This window comes from Bactrocera latifrons, unplaced genomic scaffold (genome assembly GCF_001853355.1).
Source record: "Bactrocera latifrons isolate USDA-ARS-PBARC rearing strain unplaced genomic scaffold, ASM185335v1 scaffold_47, whole genome shotgun sequence".
NCBI lineage: Eukaryota > Metazoa > Arthropoda > Insecta > Diptera > Tephritidae > Bactrocera > Bactrocera latifrons.
The window spans coordinates 253,969-279,946 of NW_017537123.1; the positions used below are offsets into that span (position 1 = coordinate 253,969).

The 25,978-nt window shown below is 34.8% G+C and overlaps 5 protein-coding genes across 9 annotated transcripts; 1 reads left to right on the top strand and 4 right to left on the bottom strand.

The window, feature by feature from the left end:
• The first annotated feature begins 1,601 nt into the window (after positions 1-1,601).
• On the top strand, positions 1,602-11,454 carry LOC108973197. Its single transcript, XM_018940265.1, has 15 exons — positions 1,602-1,860; positions 2,364-2,455; positions 2,654-2,724; positions 2,781-2,921; positions 2,977-3,338; positions 3,795-4,021; positions 4,082-4,262; positions 4,579-4,634; positions 5,268-5,487; positions 7,541-7,632; positions 8,569-8,639; positions 8,718-8,858; positions 10,453-10,814; positions 10,872-11,098; positions 11,199-11,454. Exons 1-15 carry the CDS (start codon positions 1,652-1,654, stop codon positions 11,381-11,383), a joined length of 2,637 nt encoding a protein of 878 aa, XP_018795810.1. The 5' UTR covers positions 1,602-1,651; the 3' UTR covers positions 11,384-11,454.
• LOC108973279 (CWF19-like protein 1 homolog) lies at positions 11,433-13,896 on the bottom strand. Of its 2 annotated transcripts, none has more exons than XM_018940430.1 (10): positions 13,751-13,896; positions 13,534-13,700; positions 13,379-13,480; positions 13,049-13,281; positions 12,794-12,894; positions 12,526-12,739; positions 12,327-12,447; positions 11,932-12,182; positions 11,707-11,864; positions 11,433-11,643 (listed from the first exon to the last, which is right to left on the bottom strand). In XM_018940430.1, exons 1-10 carry the CDS (start codon positions 13,879-13,881, stop codon positions 11,505-11,507), a joined length of 1,617 nt encoding a protein of 538 aa, XP_018795975.1. In that variant the 5' UTR covers positions 13,882-13,896; the 3' UTR covers positions 11,433-11,504. The 2 variants fall into 2 exon arrangements, with proteins under 2 accessions (XP_018795975.1, XP_018795974.1); XM_018940429.1 differs by having other exon boundaries at positions 11,932-12,260; positions 13,751-13,891.
• An 85-nt stretch (positions 13,897-13,981) lies between these two features.
• Positions 13,982-16,070, bottom strand: LOC108973280 (UBX domain-containing protein 6). Of its 2 annotated transcripts, XM_018940432.1 has the most exons (8): positions 15,984-16,070; positions 15,414-15,884; positions 15,268-15,362; positions 15,117-15,199; positions 14,776-15,050; positions 14,568-14,716; positions 14,361-14,509; positions 13,982-14,294 (listed from the first exon to the last, which is right to left on the bottom strand). In XM_018940432.1, exons 1-7 carry the CDS (start codon positions 16,035-16,037, stop codon positions 14,407-14,409), a joined length of 1,230 nt encoding a protein of 409 aa, XP_018795977.1. In that variant the 5' UTR covers positions 16,038-16,070; the 3' UTR covers positions 13,982-14,294; positions 14,361-14,406. The 2 variants fall into 2 exon arrangements, with proteins under 2 accessions (XP_018795977.1, XP_018795976.1); XM_018940431.1 differs by having other exon boundaries at positions 14,776-15,199.
• LOC108973281 lies at positions 16,048-21,626 on the bottom strand. 3 transcript variants are annotated; one of them, XM_018940435.1, is made up of 4 exons: positions 16,854-17,192; positions 16,604-16,770; positions 16,212-16,543; positions 16,048-16,145 (listed from the first exon to the last, which is right to left on the bottom strand). In XM_018940435.1, the coding sequence occupies exons 3-4, from the start codon at positions 16,486-16,488 to the stop codon at positions 16,066-16,068; spliced, it is 357 nt and encodes a 118-aa protein (XP_018795980.1). In that variant the 5' UTR covers positions 16,489-16,543; positions 16,604-16,770; positions 16,854-17,192; the 3' UTR covers positions 16,048-16,065. The 3 variants fall into 3 exon arrangements, with proteins under 3 accessions (XP_018795980.1, XP_018795979.1, XP_018795978.1); XM_018940434.1 differs by having other exon boundaries at positions 16,212-16,546; positions 16,854-17,159; XM_018940433.1 differs by lacking the exon at positions 16,854-17,192 and adding an exon at positions 21,474-21,626 and having other exon boundaries at positions 16,212-16,770.
• Positions 21,627-23,555: 1,929 nt separating this feature from the next.
• LOC108973225 lies at positions 23,556-24,982 on the bottom strand. Its single transcript, XM_018940297.1, has 5 exons — positions 24,856-24,982; positions 24,638-24,778; positions 24,358-24,577; positions 23,976-24,303; positions 23,556-23,922 (listed from the first exon to the last, which is right to left on the bottom strand). Exons 1-5 carry the CDS (start codon positions 24,870-24,872, stop codon positions 23,729-23,731), a joined length of 900 nt encoding a protein of 299 aa, XP_018795842.1. The 5' UTR covers positions 24,873-24,982; the 3' UTR covers positions 23,556-23,728.
• Positions 24,983-25,978: the final 996 nt, after the last annotated feature.

Below are 25,978 nucleotides of genomic sequence, written 5' to 3' on the forward strand. Positions count from 1 at the left end.
CTTGTTAATAACTAAACCGAAATTCCCTTAAAAGCAAAGAAAGGGGGAGTTGAGGACGCAGTGGTGTTGTTGTAACTTTATCTAATCTCCGTTAGGGTGGTAAATTGTATTCGAGATCTCCCAACAGTAGTCCCAGGAAACGTGCTGTTTCGACGTGGTATCAGATGTGCAGACTCGTTACATGCTGGACATGTATTTGGTATGCCGGGGTCAATAATTCTGGTGGGAACTTCCTCATTCATTGTGCAGAACATCGAGTCCTCTATCTGCTCTGCTAGCTCCATCCCCTTATGATCATTTGAAAGGCAGGATTGCCAAAGATCGTGATACGCGAAGCACACCTATATTCGGTTGTATATGTTGTACAGTATGAAGGCTGGCCTCCACTATTATCTCGCCAGGGCCTGCTCTCTGCTGCAAGGAGTTGCTCTAGTGATGACAAACTTATTCTAAAACTCACCGGTCCAAACGAAATTAGAACACCAAAAAAAAAAAAAAACCTTGGAGGGATAAAATCTGGGTCAATTTCGGTAACGTAAAAGCGTCTGTCGAGAAAATGTTCCTTGTTTCCCCCCGCGCATTGCTCATAATACTGCATATAGCTACTAACTCCACCACATAAGTAGTTCACCGGATGTATTCTTTTTACAATTAATCACCACAATCAAAACAACAATGTTTAGGTTTAAAAAACCTTGCTATTAGGAATGATTGGAATTTAATTCCATATAATTTGATACTGCAAGTGTTTGTGAGTGAATACAATATGTTTAGAAAGATAATTTGAACTAAATGATTTTATTAAAGGTCATCGTGTACTTAGAAGTAAATACTACTATAAATACGAGAAGCATTGATACTTCACGTTTATATTTAATACTTTTGTAATCTGTAGTATTTACTTTGTCAGTAGCGCTAGGCACATGTTTTGAATTCAATATACAAGTTTTTGAAATATCAAATCTAAAATTATTAACTGAAAATTATATAAGTGGCAGTGAAGGTGAATAATAGTAATAATAATAAGAAGAAAAGTTTAAATAATTTTCTCTTTTCTCTGTTTTAAAATCCAAAAAATTCAGTGATTTATTTGCATTTTCGGAAGAAGTGCCTCCATTAAATGTATGTCTACATACCAAGACAATTACATAATTAGAAAATTAGGTGTATGAGGAAGTATTGACCCGATGATCGCATTTTGAGTCTCTGAATTTCAGTTTGATGTGTCACACATTGACCGATATTTTCGGAAGAAGGTCAACTAGAGGTCCACATATTCGATATGTCGGTCGGTAACATTGCCATGGCATGTAGACCGATTTCGCCCATTTTCATACTGTGACATAAAAATGTTATGTACCGACTTTGATTGAAATCAGTCCAGCAATTTTCACCACGGCTCCTTTATATCCCTCTCTTACCATTTCGGAGGAAAATTTTAATGTCTCTGACGTATTTTGCTACTGATTTATTGCACTTTTAGTATATTTAATACCGTCATATGAATAGATCCACTCCGCCCGTCATTAATTTTTACAGAGTAGATAGGGGTTTTAGCACGAATCCTTTAGGAGATAGATACATTAAATCTCTTAGAGGGCGAGAGCACGCGCAGAATTATTTTTAAACAAAACTTTAAAAATTTAGAAAAATGTATTGTCTTCTTCGAAAATGGCGGCAAATACAACCAGCTTTTGTAAACGCAGTTACTGTGGAGAGTGATATTAGCAACAATTACAGCAAAGCGTACTGTTTTCCATTCACCTCACATCGCTATACATCAAATCACTACGGAACTAAAGTTAGTAAACCATCATCTACTCGGGAGGCGCCGCTAAACTACATCGGAAATAAAATAAGGTGAGTGAAAAAGGTCAGTACCTTCAACGCATGGAACATCTCTGTGTACAATTTTCAATATGAAATAATTGCATATTATAATCGAAATCCATATATACTATACATATAATATTATACTCTCACAACATGTTGCGGCAGCAAATGGTCACCTAACTGTTGTTTGTAACACTTAAAACTCATCGAGATAGATATATAGGTAATTGTATATACATACATATATGTATAATCAGGATGACGAGACAAGGGGAAATCCAGGTGACGTGCTGTACGTCCGTCTGGCCAAAATGTTAAAATTGAGCAACAGTATCCCCTGGATAATTGGACTTCAAAAATTGTACAATATTTGGTTCAATTACCTTTAATTAGACCACCTAATCAATTAAACGGATAAATTTACACGTATTTCGTCTGCATATTTTTCACCGATGAGGTGATTTAAATAAGAATACTATATATGGATGAAACTTTCTTACTTATACATTGTATTGTATTATATTTCTCAGCCGTTCACCAGCATTGGAACAAAATTTTAGGTTAATTTCTAGACGTTTGATGTCAAAAGATGAAATACGAGATTTCGGTGCCGTATTGCCAGGTAAAACTAAAGTTACGATTTCCAAATTGCTCGTACTAAACCGAGTCTGATTGGGACTTTCAATATGTGGTCGCTAATATCTTCGGTGCTTTTCAATTCAAAGCTTTGAGAAAGCGATGCCCTTACAAAACAAAGTTTTAAGAATTTTCTACTGCTATTCAGTGGCACAGACTATTAACACATAGTTTTTTTTTTAAGATGTTGTGCGTGATCTTGGCTCTATAGCTGAACAATACAACAGCAAAGAAGCGGGGCAATGGTTCAAGAAGGTATGTGCTTTTGTTTAATCAATCATGATTTCAAATACATATTTTTCATTTTACAGTGTCTTGAGTATAATTTACCACTTACAAATTACAAAAATGGCCTAATCCCCGTTTTGACATACAAAACTGTAGATAAAGGCGAGCAAATAAATGCGGAACATTTAAGACTGGCACATATGCTTGGCTGGTGTTTTGAAATGGTAATGTGTAAAAATATGATAATATAGCGATGCGTTGTATTTCTATGTCCAATAGATGCTGTGGTGCATACTCATGACCGATGATATGATGGACAAAAGCACAATACGTCGTGGTCAGTTGTGTTGGTATAAGTTTAAGGAGGTCGGTCTCTCTGCCATAAATGATGTAATCCTGATAGAGAATGGACTTTATGAGCTTCTCAACAAACATTTCCGCCACTTAGATTGCTATGTTGATCTTCTCGAATTGTTTCATCAAAACACTTTTAAATGTTTATGTGGGCAATCATTAGATTTGCTTCTCACTAAAAGGAATGTGACTACCTTCAATATGGAGACGTATGATTCGCTAGTGTTGAATAAGACTTCCTGTCATTTTTTTTATTTGCCCGTTTTTGCAGGGCTTCATTTGGCAGGGTAAGTATCATGTCTATGTTACCATAGGTGTGTTCACCTAACAGTTATTTCTAACATCTAAAACTATAAGTATACATACATACATATATTATGTATATTCGTATGTATACATTTTTATATATTCATAAAAAGATTTTAGTGACGAAAAGGTCAGAATATTAGAATCGTTAAATTATCATGAAATAGAATTTTATATATCAAAATGTTCAGAATGATGTTTTGAAACACAAGTCAACGTACCTTTTACTTCATACCATATACTACATATCGATCAATATGTAAGATAAGTTAGCAAAATTAAGTGAACTTAGTACATTTAAAGTTGATTTTGGCAATTTTCCAAAGTATAAAATGATAAGTTGAGCCCTTCTTTCTGGCAATTGTGAGAGTGTTTGTATTTGGCTACGACCGATCTTAATTTTTTGTTTAAAATGTAATTTTCTGTATTATTTGCAGAGTTAAAGATAAGCACGTTTTCGATGAATCCCTGAGCATTTTATTTGACTTAGGCCATTATTCGCAAGTTCAGAATGATTTTCATGACTGTTTCGGTGAATATGAATTCACTGGCAAAATCGGCACAGATATTGAAACTAACAAATGCTCCTGGTTGGCGGTGAAATGTATGGAACTGGCAAACCCACAACAAAAGTCTATTATGGCAGACTGTTATGGACACAATGGTTAATTGGTGGTATCACTATATATGGATAAGAAAATTTTCAAATTTTTGGTATTTTTAGATCCTCAGAAGATAGCGCGCGTCAAGCAAGTTTACGAAGAATTGGATATGCTCAATATTTACGCCAAATATGAGGAAGAGACATGCAATCGTATTCTTATGAATATCCAAAAAACATCAGATGCAGGGCCGCGAGAGATTTTGATAGAAATTCTTTGTCAAATTTATGACAAAGAAATTAAGTAAAGGCGGGAACCACAAAAGAACAAATAAGCAAAGATATTAGCAACTTGGGAATTAATTTACGGTTTTTTGATATGAATAGCTTAAAATTAAGTTTGACCATTTTGAGCGAGCTAAACAAATCCTAGGTTTCAATTTCAATTATTTTTCGGAAACCAGGTGAACTCTCTCAAAACTTTGTCCTGTTTCCTAATATTTATTTAAAGCGCTTCTAGATAATGATCGATGAAGTCAAAAAGGTATGGAAACCAAAAAATTTCCGATTACGACCCTCTGATAATATAATTTTATTTAATTTTTATATATATTTTGAAGGACTAAATCATCTGCTGTTGCCTTCAATCCGAACTTTATACTAAAGATATGTATGAGTATGTATGTGTTCATGAATGTAATTCTGAATTAGATCGTTACTATCCTCTAAATGAGTAGAAACTGAAAAGGCTTAGCGCTAATGTTATCAGAGGTTCATGTAATTATAAGTAAAGTTCAATTTGAAAGTACTTGAAAGTTTCTACTAAATGTATGTCAATGCAATCCGAATGCAAGAGTCGGTTAAGCTAGATCGTTTTTGCTTTAAAATAAGTAAACAGATGCATTCCGTTTTAGGTGGGCTTTACACGCTCATCGCATCAGCATCTGATTCCGGTCGAAATATAAAATTACTTTGCACAAAGCCGTTTAAGAAACCGCATCAAATCATCTCATAAAAGTAATTTATTTTATTTGATGTGGCTAACATTTTAAATTTTTAATTTACAAAAATTTTATTTGATAAAAAGATGCATACAAAACATTAAGTGGTTTTTACTATTTATTAAACTTATGCTTTAAGAATATAAAAAGGGAAAATTATTCAAGATAATTTCAATAATTCTAAAATATAAATATAAATAAAGCTTGAAGTATTACATTAATTAATTGCATGGTTGAGGTTACATTAGTTATATTTTTGTGTAATCCTCTACTATTCTGAATTGTGTCAAATTTAATTAAACTCTCAGAAATGTTTTCTATAATGCGTAAATTTTTGCCGATACGTACGAGTACAACTGCTGGCATAGTTGGAAAATGCCGTAATAATATCGAAAAAAACGAAATCCGATTTCCGTTTCGTCTATTCTCACAATACCGTTGCATGTTCGCAGTTGGTGCTGGTAGTACTCCTATTCAGCCCTTAGGATTTAATTTAGAGGAATCCCAGCAATTCGTGATCTTAAAACGGTAAGTGAAAATACCAATAAAAACAAAACCTTGACTTTAGCTCACAAGCAAGTAGGTCTATGACTTGATTTTGATCGGTTTGTTGCTTTAGTAGTTCGATATTATGACTTTGTGAAGATACTTTGTCAAATAAAAAAGAACTTGAGTTTAATCGGTCAGTTGGTATGACAGTTCGATATCAGCGCTTCCCACATGAGAAGCTTCATGGTTAGTATAGGACGGGTGCAACTCAGGTTTTTGCTAGTTTGCGTGTATTCAGACAGATAGACGGACAATGTTAAATCGGTTCAGCTTCAAAAGTTGGTCATTTATAAATATACCTATTGGGTCTCCGACGTTTCCTATTGGGTGTTACAAACTTAATACACCCTATTCAGGGCATAAAATATATGGCGACCCTTATCTAACTAGTACATTACATATTAAATAAAAATTGAAATAATTCAAATTAGAATTATCGACTAATTATAAGAACTTCCTTCAAATTATGTATCATAGATATGGATCATGGAAATCATCAATTCTCTTGAATCAAAAATTATTTGATACCGACCATGAAGATGCATTTCTGATCTCTACGCCACTGGCCATACAAGGAAGATATAATTTGGTAACGAATTTGTTGTCCAGAAGACTCCCGAATATAGCACATTTGTTTATATTATTGATATTCATTTGTATTTATATTCAGTGAAGCGTCATATTCGCGCCCAGCTATAAAAAGGTTCAGCAGGAAGCAAAGCGTGTACATATATATTTAAAACAAGAAAAAACGTTAACTTCCGTTGCCCTTCAAAGGTGCATTTCTGTTAGTAACTATGTGTACAGTTTGTATGTCAAAAAGTCTTGTGGTATTTTTGCGCTATTTTTATTGAATTTTGAATTGTCCATAAAATTTTTTTTGATGACTCATGCCCAGCTCTTGGCCGATGCTACGGCTGCTACTATGCCGATCTCTTTCGACCAATTCAGCGATTTTATCGTAATTTTCGGCGACAGGCCTTCCGGAGCGTGGCGGATCTTCGACCACCTCTACACTAGAACGAAAACGTTGAAACCATCATTGTGCGGTGGAAATGGAAACTGTATCGGGTCCATAAACTGCACAAATTTTATTGGCGGCTTGAGATGCATTTTTGCCTTTATGGTAGAAGTACTGTAAAATATGCCGTATTTTCTCTTTATTTTGCGCGTTATATGAGCTTTCCAAAAAGGTATAGCATGACCCGATGCGACGAATAAAACTAGAACTATGCGCTCTCAGCGCCAACTAGCGAAAATACCGCCAGACTTTTTTGACAACCTAATATACCAAATTTTGTGAATATATCTTGTCAAATGTGAAATGTGAAATATCCATACCAGCATTTGATTCCGATCGTTCATTTTGTATGGCAGCTATATTTTATAGTGGTTCGATATCGACCATTCCGACAAATGAGCAGCTTCTTGAAGAGAAAATGATGTTTGCAAAACTTCAAAACGATATCTTGAAAACTGAGGGACTAGTTCGTATATATACAGACAGACAGACGGACATGGCTAAATCGACTCAGCTCGACATACTGATCATTTATATATATACTTTATAGGGTATCCGACGCTTCTTTCTGGGTGTTACAAACTTTGTCACAAACTTAATATGCCCTGTTCATTGTATAAATATTTAGTTGATTGATTTTTGAGCGGCTTTGGCGTGGTTTCGAGCAAGAACACGTTTCGTTCCCTAAATATCCACCAAAATCATTCGATCGGGATTTAACTGACGATTTTCAAGCACCATATCCTTCACTTTTTTTAATATTTTCACCAGTTTAAGAGACAGGCCGCCAGAATGAATGGAAGAAGTAGAGGACTATTTTAATTTATTAAGAATTTTTGCCAACTTCTAAATGCCAATAATTAAATCCAACTCGACCAAATTGGTTAGAAATTAAAAGGACCAATCAAAAGGACAATACTTGCCCCGCTGTTATTATAATACTATATACATATTTCTGTATATATACACAATACATATTTTTAATTCATTTATAATAATTCTTCCCTTCAGGGCATCATCATCATTGGAGAATCACATTGTAGCAAAGTCAAATCATTGTTCAACACAACATGAGATCCGTGAATTTATGACAGTTTATCCAGGTATATCCATAATTGAAATATTTGTAATTAAAATATTATAGGATTGGTTAAGTGAAAATTTATTGAAAATAAATCATAAGAAACTAAAAGTCAACCAGAAGGGCGTAAAACTACTATATTAAGGAATCGAGGATTAGACAGGGTCTACATATACTTATTGCTTTTCAAATTAAAATTAAGATTTTATCTATTTAAACAGTTATATTGGGACTAGAGGAAAGTCTAAACAAACGGCATTAAACTAAATTAAACTCTAGAGCAAACATGATGCACCACATTTTTTTAAATAAAACAAAAGGAGAATATGACCTATATGAGGGCCGGGATATTTCGTGCACAGTTTTTACCCGTTTCTACTTAATTTACCTAAGATATACTTTTGACCAATATATGTATCTGGAATAAAGACAACCGAAAATTTGAAAATCCTTATATGAAATATAAAAGAATATTTAACCGATTTTATTCATTTGCAGCATGCAGAAAAATTATTGAGAAAGGAAAAGGGGATGCCAGAATTTCAATAAGATATCTCGCAGATTGTATATATGCGATACAGTCAGCCGGAAGATCGAAAATCTTTATGTTATATTAGGTGTATGGGCCTAGTAGAAGCACCTACATTTACACAAGGGAATACTGTTATCAGAAAAAGATGCTCTCTGAATTTAAATAATTTATCTCATGCATTGACTGATATTTCCGAGCTGAGTGCTTAGAAAGTTATGGTCTGATTTCGATCTTTTCAGATACTATTATTTTAAAGTTTTATTTCTCAATTTTTTTGCCGATTTCACCTATCCCCAATACTAACCTCCACAGATTGGTTAGGAATATATGTATAACCCTATATCTAAGTTGTTTAGTTTTAGATATTACAAACAAATCTTATACAAACTAATCAATTACCAAACCAGTATTTCCTTTTTTTTTTAGACATTGTTAATGACCTTATTGACACATTGGAAAGATACCAATGCAACGATTTGGCGGAAAGCTTCAGAAAGGCAAGGGAAATAAAAAAATCAAGCAATGAATGAATCAACTCAGTTAATGACAGTTATAATTTACTTTATTTTTCATAGACTCTGGAGTACAATTTACGACTTTCAAACGGGAAGCATGGTATAATCCCCGTATTGACATATAGGAGTATAGTACAAGAACCGGACCTCACATCAGAAAAAATTAAATTAGCACAAATACTTGGCTGGTGTATTGAAATAGTATGTATACTGCAAGATCCAATCGAAAACTCCTTTTTCAAACTAAATATTCACGAAAGATACATTTTATTTCATTTTGATAATTCCCGGTTTTGGTCAGTACATATCATGGTTGTATGTGCTATAAAAATCCGATCGGTATCTAGTTTGGTCTTCTCCGATCCTTTTTAAAAATTTTCAAAGTTCTGTCTTCAATCAAAGGAAAAACACAAATTTTTAATTACTTTAAAAGACTGTAATTCTAAGGAAAGAATTTCTGGGCGTTCATCCCTCTGCCCTAGCAAACTATAACTCGAATAAGCATTATATATAGATATATCGATAAAACTTAGTGGGTGAAAACGGACGAAATCGAATAATAACCAAATTAACAGTTATGTTCGAGACTGGTGAAAGTGCGCCACGCCATGTAAATGACAGTAATATTAGGTTGTCAAATATTTCCCTTCCGCCATTTTGTCTTTTGAATTTCGCTGCTATGTACAAAGCGCTACAGAGCTCGTATCTGACAATACTATACATCGTTGAATGGTCTTGACATAACCTACAAAACGAAACCTACAAAACGACGCATGATTAGTTTGGATATTGCGTTCAATATTTATAGACGTGTAAACATGGAGTTCGCTAACGCTGAAATTCGCGCTATTTTAAGGTTTTCCTTCGCTAAAGGCAAATCCGCTAGAGAAGCGTTTCGTGGAATTAATGGTGTGTTATGGGATGGCACTCTATCACTTCGCACTGCGGAGGAATGGTATCGACGATTTAGAGAGGGTGAAAACGACACAATGGATAAGCTGGCCGACGGAAGACTTGTGACGACCAATACCGATTAAATCATAGAAAGCATCGAGTTAGACCGGCATGTGGCACCTCGTGACATCGCCCAAAAGATGGGAGTTAGCCACCAAACCATTTTAAATCATCTACAGAATGCTGAATACAAACAAAAGTTTGATGTTTGGGTGCCGCATGATTTGACGCAGAAAACCCTTCTGGACCGAATCAACGCCTGCGATATGCTGCTGAAACGGAACGAACTCGACCCATTTTTGAAGCGGATGGTGACTGGCGACCAAAAATGGATCACATACGACAATATCAAGCTAAAACGGTCGTGGTCGAAGGTCGGTGAATCGTCTCAAACAATGGCCAAGCCGTGATTGACGGCCAGGAAGGTTTTGCTGTGTGTTTGGTGGGATTGGAAGGAATCATCTCCCATATGGCCATTTCTTGAGCATGTTTTATCTTAATGCCTAAAAAGATGAAATCGCTCCAGACCTAACTCTCACTCCTAACCTCAAAAATTATCAATTTACTTTCTTACTTATGAGGCACGAGTAATACCATTACTTTTATAATCGTTCTTTTTTAACTTTATTTATTTCATGGATACAAGTCAATCCGGCCGATATTAAGTATTTGCCAACAACATTAAACCTACTCCATTACTTATCAGTCAAAATGTTTTGTTTATTTTAAAGAGAATCACTGGCAATTTAACTGTAAATACAGGGGGAGCATTATTATGCCATATAGCCACATTTAATACAATCGTAAAAATTTCACTCGTATGTTTTTATGTGTTCTGCAGTCCCATGTTTTAGCCTTCATTACCGATGATGTAGTGGACAACAGCACCACGCGTCGTGGGAAAGTGTGTTGGTACAAATTGGATGGAGTGGGTTTGAATGTCATACACGATTCTATATTGCTTGAGAATGCCATCTTCGTACTTCTCAGAAAACATTTCAGTCATCTAGATTGTTATGTTGATTTGTTCGAGCTATTTTATGAATGCATTTTCAAATGTATTTGCGGCCAATCAACGGATGTGATTGTTAGTACAAGGCATGTGAACTCGTTCGATATGGACACGTTGAATTCGATTGTGAGGAATAAAGCTGCCAGTAACTTTTTTTATTTACCAGTAGCGGCTGGTTTGTTTTTGGCGGGGTGAGCAGAGAGCCGACAAAATAAATAATTTTATATCACCGTATTATGTATTTCCAGCGTCAAGGACCAAAAGATATTTGAAGAATGTCAAAAAATTACATTTGAGTTAGGATATTACGCTCAAGTTCAAAATGATTTTCTTGATTCATTTGGAAATCCGGATTTCACTGGTAAAATCGGCACAGATATAGAATGTAACAAGTGTTCTTGGCTGGCGGTAAAGTGCATGGAATTAGTCGATTCAGAACAAAGGGCTATTATGGAGGAGTGCTACGGCCAAAAAGGTAAGTTTTGGTAAGATTAGTAAGAACATGCTACATTTTTCACCACTTTTTTCATAATGTAGTTCATGTTTTAATTAATATTATATTTTAAACATTTCAGATCCGGAAAAAATTAATAGTGTTCGAAAGCTCTACGAGGAGGTTGGACTGCCCACCTTATGTGCCCAGTTCGAAGTAAAAATATGCAATAGAATCAAAATGCAAATTGATCAAACACCGGTTCAGATGTTACGTGAAGTGTTTTTAGAATGTCTTAATTATGTCTCCAATAGAGGAATTAAGTGATTTAAATCAAATTTAACACTCCAAAACTATTCAATTACCAAAAAATGGATATATTCGTAAAAAATGCATCAATTTATTAAAAATTGTCAATTATATTTTGCTTAAAAACACTGTATTAAACTTAAAGGGTAAAATCGTACTTTTGAAATTTTTTACGGAAATTTTTTACCATTTCAATTTCTTCATCTTTGTTTAATTTGCAATCTTTCCAATCTACTTYTTCCTCACAATTGAGTAAGTTTTCCGAGCAAAACACGTCACTGAAATTAGTAAAGCCTAAATTCGTACATTAAGCGATAATAAACCTCAAAACAGGAAAATACCGTGCAAAATGAAGTGGAAAATGTTTCATTTGACGAGTAATCAACGTGCTTTTATCCGGCAATTCCGCTACAAAATAGGGTCCTTGTTGCGGAAGCATTTGCGATGATGTAAGGGCCGGTAGAGTTTCAAGTTGTAAATTGAATTCCTCAGCTTTGTCCTAAAACAAAAAAAAAAAAACAAAAAAATCTTTTAATATCTTTAATAGTTAATTTAAGTATATTTACTTCGAACGCATGTTTAATCTTCCACGCATAACCTTCATCAATACCTAACGCATTGACTTGTAAATGCGACGACTTGTAGTGACGTTCAGTAAAACAAACCACTTGTCCATACGATTGAAAGAAGTCACGTAGCGTATTTTTGAATTTTGACAATTCCTTCCAATCATCATCAGTTAGTAGCGATGCTGAAGAAATGTGAGTTATGGACATAATAAGAACATGGAATTCGTTGATTGGTCCTTTAGCTAAAGCTAAATAAAAATTATCCCCAATTGAAATAACTAAATGTTTTTCTACATCGGATGACGATAAACAGAACCAACATTTTTCTAAATAAAAATTATATTTTATATTAATTGCAACAGATGAAAGCGACTACAATTGGCTTAATTTACCTTGATCTATTTTCATAATTCGTGCGCGTTTCTCATGACGTTGGCCACTACCATCAGACCGCTTCCGATTATCATCTCCGCCCATATTCATGTCATAGAAATATTGTTTACATTCTGATTGCTGTAATATAAAATATATGTATTGCAACTAATTGAGTTCATTTTCCAATATGTTTATAGTTTACGTAGGTGTCATTACCCTGTCATCTCCTCTGAAAAGGGGGAAATTCATACCAACGAACGGACATTTAGTTTCATTTGTCGTTTTTTGTATCAACTCCAAAACACGCATTTTCTCCACTGGCGTTAAGCTTAGGGCATAAATATATTTTTCCTTAGCAACATTGGCCACCTCCGCCAAAGAGATAAAACGAGTGCAAAGTTCTAATTGAGTTAGCTGGTCGGATGGTATTCTAAAATAGAGAATATTTAAAATGTGTGCACTTACATCAAAGTTAGAATTATACCTAAAAGGTGATGGCTCGTAATACTTGCTGTTGAGTCCACAAAAATGGTAGCGAGGTTTGATTTCTTTACATAAAAATGAGATCATCTTCGAAGCATTTTTCTGGAAAGTTAATTGTCAAAAGAAGAGTAGCATGCTAACCAGTTAAACTCGTGGTAACATTATATTTGTCTGATTGCATTGATATAGTTTACAAAATTACAAACTATAATTAAATGTTTGTTTATATTTGTATGAACGTTTCAACTATACTTACATGATCTTCATGTATTCCATATGGCCATTGAGAGGTGAGCAAAATGTCGACACCTTTATAATCGCAGGCAGACGATTTACTTACAACACATGAATTACAAATAGATAATATGTCATCTTTATCAAAGAAAATATGTTTTTCATCTTCAATAGGATTGTGGCCATCAACCTTCTCCAGCCCACTTAAGTAAGCTACTTTAACACCCGAGGTAAGAGTATACAATCCTCGTTTACCTGCATAAGTACACAATTAAGCTTTTCCTTGCAATAACGTGCATTGATAAGATTTGGAAATATTCTATAATTTTACAACTAAATCAAGGATACTTACCCAAGTAAGTCAAATTAACACATATTTCACCATTTTCTATGTCATTGTAAAAATGTACTGTTTCTTTTGAGCAGGGCCCAAGAATATACATAGGTACGTGCACTGTAAATAAGCTATGTTGTAATTATAAATCTTATTGATTTATTAAATGTTACCCGATTTATTTCCATTTTTGTAAGCAATCAGTTCTTCATTTTGCTCTACTGTACCAAAAAACTCACCAACACAAAATATGATTTCGAAAGGACCGGCTTTTTTGTTTATATTTTCCACGCGTTGGAAAAGCTGCCGAAATCGGCCACGTACATCCCCAACTATAAGTCTATTAGAAAAGTTTTGAATTTACTCCTTGATAATTTAAAATTCACTTACATTTTAATTTTTGAATCCATTTTGTTACAAATATAAACATAAAAGCCTTTTGTTTTGTTTTGACAGCTAAACAGCTGATAATTCAATAGGGATGCCAACTCCAACACAAGACGAAAACTTGTATGATTCATACCACCATACAACCTAATGCATAAAATTACACACACAAAAATACAACATTAGGTGCCTAATACAAATCGCATATATATTTTTTCTACAATATTTCACAATAGTCAAAGTTAATATTCAATAAATTCAATAATTGTTTGCTGAATTTGGTGTTGAAATTATACTTTGCAAATCAACTATCGATTAAATCAACGAAATTTCAATGAGTTTTTAGGATCGAATTGACGAAACTAATCGAAACAATGCATTAGGTTTCATGCTAATTGTTTCAATGGATTGGAGTTTCTGTAGACGTAATTTATTGGGTTTTTGCCATTTAAAAACCTTTTGAGAAAAGGAAACTGTGATGTGCCGCATCACAAAAATATTAACGCACAATATCCCACGCAGTCATAGATATAACATTTTCTTAAATCTGTAAAAACATAAAATAATCTATATAGCAACTAAATAAAAATTAAAATATACAATGATCGCTTACACTTATAATCTGTACTAATATTCTGAAAAATTTAATTTTAGATCTTTTACACCAACATCAAGAATTCTTCTTTCAAAAAATTCGTATCAGATGCCAATGAGGTGGTTGCGCCAGGTATCGTAAACAGCAACACAATGTTTGGAATGAGTCTATACATGATAAAAGTCTATAAATTTTAAAAAGTTTAATATAAATATTTTTAATTACCGCAAGTCATATAAAGTCTTTTCCATATCTTCATCAGTGAATTTAACACCATTTGCTGTAACTAAATTAAAATCCAAATTTTCGTCGATAAGACACGATTGCACAAATTCATATATATCTCTAATTTTTTCGTAAACATTAAAGGTGCCCTACAAATATAAAGGATATTAGTACAATTGTTTATTTATATGCGCTGTCGCTCGGTCACCTGAATATAAATACCATTTGGGAATTTAACTCTTATCAATGCGAAACGATATAAACGCAAATTACGTTGTTCTTCCCGTTCTCGCATTGCCTTTGTTCGTAATACTTGCGAGTTTTCAATAGCTTCACTGCGTAACTGTTGTTCACGTTTGATTTCCGCTGGAGAGATTCGATAGAAATCATCAGGCAGCTCTGCACTTCGAGCCTGAGAAGGCATTAGAACTCTAATGTTTCTGTCTAAATCAAGTTGTATAGTTTCAGCATTCTTCAAAGCATCTAGCAAGATTGGCAAATCATAATCATTTTCAACGTTTTCTTTAGACCAAAGGAGAAATGGTTCACCATCGATATCAATCTCACGGAAACCAGCTGCAAGCAGAAAATCCAAAGCTCCCTCTACATAACGAACTTTCTCATTAAAAATTCTAAAAATTAATTTGGAAATGAAAATGTGGAATGAGTAGATTCATGACAATTAACAAGCAAAACATACTTATTGGACATTCTAATTTTATAGTATTTCTCTTCCTCGGGATGGTTATATATGTTCTCAAGATATTTTGAAAGTGTTTGTATGCAATCATCAGCCTAGATATAACGGGTTAGACAAATTCAAACCAAAAATTTGTATGTCCAAACCTTTTCACGTGTGTTACAGTTACATATTATCAAACACGCAGTCAATGCTCGTTCCGAATCCAATTGTTGATATAGAAACTCTTTTATTTTAATTTTCCAATCTTTCCTGGATAAAATTTCCTCACTTATTAACGGGCATCGAAAAAATACTCCCTCGCAGGCCATATTCCTTTTTGTCGTTGTGCTTGACGGCCCCGATGATACGCTCAGCTCTTCTGTCCGTAGTTTTTGTTCTGCTTCCAACTCCCGTTTCGCTTGAGCTTTGATAGCTGCCAGAGAGGTATTGAAATCTTTCGTCTCTCTCTTCTCTATACGAGCTAGTGCTGCTAATGCTGCTTGACGTGCCTCCGAACTCATTTCTTGTCGTTTGGGTGGCACATAGACATTTCCGGATTTAGAGTTTGAACTGTTCGGTGGCGATGGTGCAGCGTTTAAGGTTCGGCCTTGTCCCATTCCGCCACCTAGTTTTAACTGCAATAGAACAGAAATTAGGGGGCAGATTCCATAAGATTGATAAGATACAATTTATTTTTCAATTGTAAACTAAAAGCGATTAATATATTTATAAACCTTAAAAGCGGCTTCCTCCTTTTTCCTGGAGAAAAACTTTTTGATTTTCGACATTTTCGCTACTTTCAACCAAGTAGATCCTTTATATTCTAGGTGAATGCTCCTTAGGCAATTTTAATTTGGCGACGGATAACTTGAGCTCCTCAATTTCCTTGAGAGTGCCTGGGACAATTATAAATATGGGTTTTAACTATTCAATTATAAACAGTTATATATTTTTTTACTTACTGGGCCGAACAAATTTTTCAGTTATTACTTTTCCGTAAACACGCCACGAATACGCGATGAGTCCTGCAGTACCTAGTAACAAAACCAGCAGCACTTTTAGCAGAGTTAGCTGTAGCGCTGAGAACTCAATAGGACTACGCCAATCGCTAGTTGTTTCAGAGAATTCTTGCTGTATTGAAACTACTGTCTGCACCGCCACGCCCACAATTAGTTCTAACTTTAATGCGAAGGCTTGTAGCGATTGATTTAGCGACTGCTGGAAAGCATCGACATTCATTTGGTGTATCGCTTTCCAAATATTCTCTGTAAACTTTATAGATACGACAACCACACTACTAATAATGGATATGGAATTAATTGGAATTAACTTTTGAAATTCACAAGGAATTAACCTTAAAGCAATATTATCTTTGCTGAAAAATTGTGAAAAATACTAATTCAATGAATTGTCATAATTTTTTCGCAGCTGTTTTCTGATTTAGGACAGTGCTGCCGTAGTATAAATTTTTATCACACTTTTCAATAATTTACTTCGTCGTTCGAAATCTCAATATAACCGCTGTGAAAGGAAGCAAGAAAAAAATATTAAAAACAGAAAAATAATGTAAACAATCTTATCAAAATTCAAATGGTCGAACATACTGAAAACGAGGCATAAACCAAGAAATTTTCTTCTATTTTGGAATACATCACACCATGGCATCCCTTACGGGGCATCTCGACAGGATAACATCTATGCCTTACTAACTGTATTACCGTGCCTATTGCCTGTGGGAACTCCACGTTGCTTATTGCTTACAATATATAGAATACTAATCAGTTTGCCTTTTGCGATGCATCACACACTCATCATTGGGTTCGTTTGCAATTGTGTTATGATAACACTTTTCAAGAGATACATTTCAAGGGATTTGAACACTGTCTCCACAGGCAATAATTATTATCTTGACAATCTCTTCGAAGCAATATCTCAGTTGAAAACTGCATATTGTTCGTGGAAGGCAATAGATATTTACAGTGATTTTGTTTTTTCTTAATATTACGTTGTAGTATGCAAATGAATGAATGAAAACATAAAAATGTACACGGATTAGGATTGATTTCAATCTGCCTTTACAACAACAACAACAACAACAACAACATTGATTTCAATAGTTCGATTTAATTTAAGCAGTGACCTTATGATTCTCCTCGAACTAATTTCAATGGTAAACTCTTGAGTGTGCATTGGATTAAAGATTTAAGTAGAGCGATTATTTAACCAGCCATTCGCCCCTCATGCACATATTGAATGCGGAATTTTAGTGTTTCTTACAGAGAAAGATTGGTCAAAAACTGTCGTCGAATTAAGTTAAAATAATTTATCTCATCAGTTTACAAATATAGAACCGTGTGCAAATGAAAATATATTTGAGCTTCCCTAAGTCGGGCCATCATAATACACAAACAAACTTCGAATTAGGGAGACTTATAGACTCTATAGAGTTACAGAAATTAAAACAAATTTTTTTTTTATAATTCATACTTCATATTTTAGAATGCATCCATTAAATACGCTTATTATGTACATATAATTATTATGTATGCATGTTCATAAAAAGGCACTCACGAATTTATAGAACAGAGGCAACTAAATAGATAACTTTCCACTTTGCCTTAATACAATTAACGTTCCGCTGTAACCTGGCGCATCTGCCACACATTGGTATCTCCGTTGAAGGGGTGGCAGCAACCAGGAATAATGGCTCTGGCAGCAACACTCCAGTCAAAATACATACTCGTGCAAGACCTAGATTTTTGCAAAGCGCACCAGCCGCAATAACGCAACACCACGACTGGCGACTGTTAGGCAGCAACAGTTGGAGTTGTGTACACTGTAATTTACTGAACCTGAAAAACTTGTTAAGTATTATCGCTTCGTATTCATTATTCAGCTGAAGCTGTCTCTATTGGGTTTTTGCTCAGTCCAAGTCCAGCTTGTGAGATTTAGAAACGATATACTATAAATTGCAAAGCGTATAAAGTGGTATTTTCCTCTAATGATCGAAATACTATATCGATGCTCGCAAAACTTTTATTTATTTTTATACTCTTGTTAGTATAATATATATTTATGTACATGCATACAATATGTATGTAAGAATTATACGAGAACTAATATTAGTTATTTGACGAATTAAGCGAAGATACTCTGCCGTTGCACGAATGTAGAATATAACCCAATTCTGCATTTTTCGTTTGATTTTAGGCCAATGGTGGTACATTTTATAATTCCTTTCTCGAATATTACTTTTACCCTCCGCGTTTACTTTGTGCCTTCCTTCAAACATACATATGTATGTATATATGCACGAATGCAGCTAAGTCATTCGAATAGCTAGCGAAATAACTTGTTTTGTGCGATTTCTGTTGAAGTTTCTCCTTTTGCTCTTATTTCTATCTCTCACTTTATTTCAAGTTGTATTTTTTCCAAATTTATTTAATACAACGAAAGTCAAGGCTGCCCGCTCAAGGTATTTAAAATAGCTGTTGACTTTGAAGTTAACACGTCAACACACACATATTCATTCATATACGCCGATACCATGTAATGCAGTGAAGAGTAAATCTATTATACAAATACAAGAAGTATATTTGATAAAAAAAAAAAACTTTCCTGGTAACGCTATTTGCGTAAGTGTCTCATTTCAGGTGTTCATTGGTGTTTAAATTTATATAGGTAGACATTTTCATAAGCTATTCTTTTTCATTACTGGCGTAGGCACAGGTTACGCGATTATAGCCGAGTTAACAACCGCGCCAGTCGTTTCTTCTTTGCAAGTCTTCATCTTCCTCGGCTTCCTCCGGCTGGTACTGCGTCGAATACTTTCAGAGCTGGAGTGTTTTCGTCCATACGTATTCATACGTTAATTCGCTCAACTATATCAATGTTGTCGTATATCTCACACAGCTCATCATTCACCTTATGGTCAAAATAATCGGCCTAATGAGCGTACTATTCGCAACACCATCACCCACTTTGACATTCATTACATGTTAATATTCGACAGAAAAGACCACGTCCAGAACATAGTGAAGGAAATATAGCAGCCATAGCTGAGAGTGAACACGAAGACCGTGGAGAGTCGATTCGGCGTCGTTCGCAGCAACTCGGAAATGAACGACTTGAATATGTACGAAACACATATTGTGCCAAAAAAAACAACAGTTGGGTGTTATTTGTGAATCGGTGGCACCATTGCTCCACATTTCTTCAGAACTTATGCCAGTGAGAACTTAACCGTCAATGGTGACCACTATCGCGCCATAATAAACGACTATTTAATGCCTGAAAGTGAATCTCGTGATCTCCGTGATCCGATTGGCTACCAAGATCGTGTGACGTCATACCGTTAGACTTTTTCCTGTGGGGATATGTAAAGCCTAAAGTCTATACGGACAATCACGCTTCGATTCGGGCCTTGGCTCAAAACATTATGCTTGTCATTCGCCATTTACCGAGTATTTCGACTCGTCATCAAAAATTGGATTCAACGGAGTCCGAGACGTAGCCGCTGCCAACATTTGAAAGACATAATTTTCAAAAAATAAATGCCAATGAATGTTTTTTGGAATAATAATAAACATTCCCCATTAAATTGGAAGCTTCTGTGCTTTTTCTTTCAAAAAGTAAGGAACCTCGAAATGGATCACCCTTTATATGTAATTATATAATATGTATATAAACAATGTTAATGGCTCAGAAAATGTTTCCATTTGCTGATTTCGAAACAAATATCGTGTACATTTGAGTTCAACTACCATCATGTGAACTCGTAAAATGTCTTCTTTCATGTTTCTTGCACTTTTTGTATACTTTAAGACTACAAGTTTTCCCATCACAATGGCAAAACACCGTGGGAACCTATGATTACTTTCCGCTGTGGGAACGCTTGTATAAGTTGTTTCTGAAATAATAAATGAAAGAACTCTTAACTAAAAACCTTACATGCAGATTAATATGTGCTTCACATATGTATTTGGGATATCTGTCTAGAAAGATATGAGGCTTTGTGTGATTATTATCATCACTATTATCAATATATAAATACCAGCATACATACATATGTATCTATCGAATAACACCGAATTACATTCGAGAAACTGTTAAAAGTAAATCACTAACGCCTCCTAGGTAAGCTCTTATCAATGTTCAAGTAATTGTTTTTTTATTCCCTTTCCGCATATCATGGATGTCAGTCTGACAGTACTACCCATGTTCTCAAGCATAATCAATTCCCCGAAATGGTGTAATTTTCAAAGCTATTAGAGCGGATATGTAAACAGTTCAACGCTATAAAAACAGCTAAGCAAATCAACTCCAAATAAATGTAGGTGCGATTGTCGTAGAGTTTTTAGTAAAGAGACCGGCAATAATCGCTAAGTTGGTATTAACAAGCAAAGACAACAAACTTATACAAATAATACAGTACTGTTACATTATTATGTTACTTAATCGTGTTGATCTCTAGTATCTTAAGTAAGAATCTATGAAATGTGTGATATTTTGTTCATTATATTATTCAAGAGCGATTGTATCAAAGTAATCAACACATTTTCTTGGTGGTGCTGGTAAGCTTTCCCAAAACTCATGACATGTGGCATATTACTTTAGAACATAACAGGAAAGCTCAATTTTTCAATTTAGTACAATGAGCATACCGTTTTAATTAAACAATTGAGAAAACGAGTTCCAACACTTCGGAAGTCCAAAATAAGTAGATGTACATATCTCGTTGTGAACTTGCGGATTATTCAATAGAATGAACCTAACGGAAGCACTTTAATACCTTAAATGCGGAAAAGGTAAATGGGTAAAATGTCAAAAGACGCCACTTTCCTGCTTCCTCTCTCCCACACATACTCGTACACTACTACACATCGACGCACATCGCACAATAGGAAGCATTGCTGGCGCATTGCTGCGAGAGTGAAGCGTTGAGCGCGGAATTGGTGTGCTTTATGTTCTGCGCGTCGATCTCTAGACTGTAAATGGCAAATGGATAAACGGGTAAACGGATGCTTAACCGACGTTAGCGTTTAATTTAATTACTGTTTGGTGTAATTGTGGTTAGAAGTCACCGCATAACCTGGCTACAAAGTGAGCTGCGCTTATAAAAATTATTTAATTTTTAATATTTATCTCACTACCAGCATGTCGGTGTCGTGAATCGTGTTGTTGCCGTTGAGCGAGCGGTGCGAGAACACAGCATTAGTACTTACATATATTTATATACCCGCACTATACAACAATATTATTCACTCCACTGATTCTATATGTTTCGGATCTCCATATTTAAATGTAACGCGGTTTTTTTTTTTGAGTCCATTTAAGCCTAATTTTTGGAATTTTTGTTTTGTTTTGTAATAAAAGGCATTCTAAAGCGTTTTTTTATGACGCTTGACAGTCTTTCTTGAGAAATGCAAAATTTACTTCAGCTGAAATTTTTAAATAGATATTCTACGTTTTTATAATAAATTCATCCACTCTCAGAATTTTTCCTTTTTCGCCCTCTTCATTATTCATTTTCTGTTTTCAATTATTTTTGCTTTTTTAAATAATCGCAATACTTGCCACATTATTCCCGTTCATATACAAATTTTTACATATTAATTTTTAACCGAAATCTTTTTTGCGTAATTCCTCAACCTTTTCCCTGATTTAAGTTTACAGCTCTTTAAGTTTTCCCACTATTTGAATTGAGTCATTTAATGGAAAAAATTTAAAAAAAAATACCTTTAAATACATACCGCTATTTCGTACTTAGTTGCAGGGATGTGAATATTAGATAGTAATTAATGGTGATGTCGTTTAAGAAAACATGCAAGCTAATGCTTATTTTCACTGCCTTAATATGATAAATAAGAGGTATAACTTTAAGTTTTCGTCTTGTCGCTGATTCATGAAAGAATTGATGAAAGTGGTTGTGTTAATAATAGTGTTGCATAGTGTTTATATACATATGTATGGAAGAGATTTCCTTCCTTTCATACTCATCAATTTCAACTCGTTCGTCCGCTAAGCTGGTATAAGTGGAATACATATTCATGTGCTGAACACAATGCTCTCGACAGACAATATTTTGTTATGTTGCTGCCTTCTCACAAATGTTCATGTAGTCGGATTCACAACGCCATTTTCAGTTCACTGTCGTGCTGCTGCAGTCTGTCGCGAGTATTGTGTTCAGCACGTCATTGTTTTTCAATTTTCATTGTTAGTGCCGTTTGCCTTCTCTATAGATCCGATGTTTTTGTTATTTCTTTTTACTTGTTTATTTGCTGATTTCATTCTTATTGCGCATTGCTTTGAGCAAATACTTCCGCCAACAATTGTCGGCTTGTTGATCGCGGTTGCCGGTCGGCTGCGGTGACGTGAATTCAGGGGAATCGGGGAAAAATGAGTGACAAACATTATCACCGGATATTCGTTGCCTTGTTATTCATAATGACGGGAGTATGCCATGCATGCATAAAAAATGTACTACACATGGATCAGAGAGTAATTTAAAATTAACCGGCATGCGGTTCAATTATCAAATTAGTTCATACAGGTACTTACACATCTACTGTTAAATAATTTCGAATGAGGTATTTGTACAAGATTGCTTTAAGAACTACTGATATGTATATACTGTAATTCTTGCGTTCTCTAGCCTACTTTAAAATCAACAAAGTTCAGGCTGTAGAGTCAAGAGTTGGTCCACTAATGTATTATTATTGAATTTTATATCTGGGTAGATTGTGAGTTTGTAGAGCAGTCAAGTTGGCCTACCTTTCTATCTATATATGAAATAGCAAGTCGACTGCAATTATAATTGTGATTCTAATCATTGTGACTATGATATTGCTTGAACAGTGTTATCATTTCATCCGTTTCTATTGACTACTTATTAGCACTATGTGTGTATCGATTTCCTGTGTTAACGGTAGTAATAATGAATGGCTCACATTCAACAGCTTTAAGTATATGCATACATATATAGTATATAATCGCGCTCCTCCTACTTAATTGTACAACTGTGGACATAGTAAGTATAAATAAAGATCAATTCAATCAAAACATAGTTTTCTTCTTATTTACATCCTTCGACTGGGATTTACTCCGATAGCTTTAATAGTATACGAAGTATTTACCTTGTCCTAGGCTTAATTGTTACTCCTCTCAAAATTTAAGAAAAGAATTTGATAAAACATAGATTTGCATGTTATCTACATGACCAGTTATTGTTGTTGCTGTAACCGAGGAAAGCCTATATTTAAGTAACTTCAAGAACAGGAAAAATTTAAAAAATAAGCATGATGATGTACATGATCTCAGTAAATGTTACGATTTAGCGTTAAAAATTCCAAGGTCATATAGAATCATTTGTTTAATTGTCTATGCCATCAAATCTAGTTACGTATTAACATTTCTTGTTTAAATTTCAAAAAATCGAAATAAATAGACATCAATAAAAATCACTTGGGTCACACCTTGGCTACCACAAATTTCGCGCAAATTGCACAAACATCTCGACCTTCGTCATAGGTGGTTCCTCTTTGTTATACCAATTAGTTAGAAAACGTAAAATGCCGCCCAACATATCGAACATGCCCTCCAGTTCAAAGAATATCGAAAAAAGCCAAGAAACAACGGTTATTAAAGTGAGAGCAGACGCAATGCTCCGCAATTCTGTAAAGGATAGATCAAATAGAAGTACTTATAATAAAATGTGCAGGCATTACCTGAATAATTTTTAAATGACTTCTTTTCACACGGTAACGGCAACACCCTGAGCGGCTGTCTTCGGGAGCTGTCGAGCATGTCGCCAACTGTTTCGCGGGGCACATAACGACGAGGAATCTGTAGCGGCGGTACCACTGGCGGTGGATGATATGCGCGTGGTGTTAAAGCGGAGCAACTAGTGTTGATCTCTGTTTGAGTTTGCGCATTTATATGCGGTGAAACCGCTTTAGTTTTGGCGTCATCATTGAAGAAGCGTGTCGGAATTTTGTCTATATTGCGTGGTGTAAAAATCGGTCGCGTCTTCTGGTTGGAATGGCGACGTGAGCCCTATATGATAACATAATGTTGAATCAGATATTTAATTTTTGTTATTGTTCATACTTTGGAACGTTTGGTAGTGATGAGTCTCGAACAATCGTTTCCAAAACCAGAAATTTTCGTTGACGAAACGGTATTCTTTGGCATCGAAAAGACCTGAGAACACTGAGAAGCTACGGTGAATGGATTCAAATTCGTCTGCATATTATCCTCTTCCAGGTGAATACAATGTTTCTCGCCTGTTTCACTAACCGCAACCGCACGCGGCCCTTCATGCATAACGCTAGGATATTTCAAAAATCTTCGTAAATAAAATCACAACCAGTTGCAGAACCTTGCTCACGTGTCACCGATGAAGTTCGTCTTGGAACTATGATTCGCCATGGTATACGGACCTCGTTCATTTTGAAACAACTCAGTACGTGGACTGAGCTGTATGAGATTAATGGCAGAAGGATCATTGACAAAACTGCCGGTTTGTTTTCTGCAGAACGGATCCCGAACACATATGAATAAATTGCTGAAGAGCCCTGCAAATCAATATTTTGTTCGTACACTCACCTCGGCTTAGAGGACATTCGGCAGTATTTTAAGAAAGAAGAATGGCAGTTAAATATGTATACAAATAAATTTTTGTGTTCATATATAAAAGTATATTTTTTATTGCAAATCACAAAAATACTTGACACAAGACAATTCTCTGAAATTTACTGAAAAGAATGCTAATGATTGTGCTTTGTGTATGGTGTGTTTACTGACTTGGCTATTGAGCGCATCAATAATAAAGTTCACCTCATATATATGGCGATGAAAAATGTCCAACTTCTCAACATTTGTTAATTTCTATCGTTAAATATTAAAACGTACATATAAATATTTTCAGGCTTCAAAATTATCGATCTGGTGGTGTGTACGCACATTTATGGAACTGTAGCCGATATTGCAGTCAGTTTTACCTATTTGCGAAGCATCTATGATATTATAATTTACAGAATACTTGTATATGTGTACATGTAAATAAATAAAGCCCGATCAAATTAATTTCAGTAATGCAAGCATATGATTAACTGAGCAATATCATCCCCCAATTGTGAACAACCCAGAGCCATTTCTATGTTCACGAAGTGATCTTGATGAGTTAGAAACATAAATGTACTCCTGCCATCCAAATACTAAAAAATCTCCTTAATGTCGGAAATATAAATTTGACGGCAGCCATTGCCCTTTACAGGCGCTGACCGAGCACCATGGGATTACCTTTTATTATATTCTTCGTCCTCATGCATAATCTCACAACTCAATTGTATTTCTCTATACTTTTTTACATTTTCAATTGCTACTCTTGCAACATGTTGCTACAAAGTATAATAGTTTTGTTCACCTATGTACGTACGTATCACTTAAAACTAATCGAGACAGATATAGCGTAATGTAATGAGACAAGCAGAAATCCGGGTGACTGTCTGTCTGTCAGTAAAAAAAATTACGAATTTGTAGTTGAATGTAATAGTACCACTGCCACGCCCACAAAACACCATTAATAGAAAACCTGGCATAACACTAAGCAATAAATAAATTAAAAAAACTGTAATTTCGCACAGGGGATCGCAGTAGCGATCCACACCTGTGGAAAAAAAATTGAAAAACTGGCCGTGGTCCCTTCCTCTACTAGGTCTAATGTACA

Excerpts from the sequence above, each read along its gene's own strand:
- LOC108973281 (XM_018940433.1), bottom strand. The coding sequence starts at position 16,488 with ATGAATGTCGATGCTTTCCAGCAGTCGCTAAATCAATCGCTACAAGCC. Across the intron at positions 16,146-16,211 it reads TGAAAAATTTGTTCGGCCCA|GCACTCTCAAGGAAATTGAG; the intron begins GTAAGTAAAAAA and ends TAATTGTCCCAG.
- LOC108973280 (XM_018940431.1), bottom strand. The coding sequence starts at position 16,037 with ATGTCGAAAATCAAAAAGTTTTTCTCCAGGAAAAAGGAGGAAGCCGCT. Across the intron at positions 15,885-15,983 it reads AGGAGGAAGCCGCTTTTAAG|TTAAAACTAGGTGGCGGAAT; the intron begins GTTTATAAATAT and ends GTTCTATTGCAG. Across the intron at positions 15,363-15,413 it reads ACTGTAACACACGTGAAAAG|GCTGATGATTGCATACAAAC; the intron begins GTTTGGACATAC and ends CGTTATATCTAG.
- LOC108973225 (XM_018940297.1), bottom strand. Across the intron at positions 24,578-24,637 it reads ACGAACTTCATCGGTGACAC|CGTTATGCATGAAGGGCCGC; the intron begins GTGAGCAAGGTT and ends GAAATATCCTAG. Across the intron at positions 23,923-23,975 it reads GTCATTTAAAAATTATTCAG|AATTGCGGAGCATTGCGTCT; the intron begins GTAATGCCTGCA and ends TATCCTTTACAG.
- LOC108973197 (XM_018940265.1), top strand. The coding sequence starts at position 1,652 with ATGTATTGTCTTCTTCGAAAATGGCGGCAAATACAACCAGCTTTTGTA. Across the intron at positions 4,635-5,267 it reads TATACTAAAGATATGTATGA|AAATGTTTTCTATAATGCGT; the intron begins GTATGTATGTGT and ends TTAAACTCTCAG. Across the intron at positions 11,099-11,198 it reads GGAGTGCTACGGCCAAAAAG|ATCCGGAAAAAATTAATAGT; the intron begins GTAAGTTTTGGT and ends TAAACATTTCAG.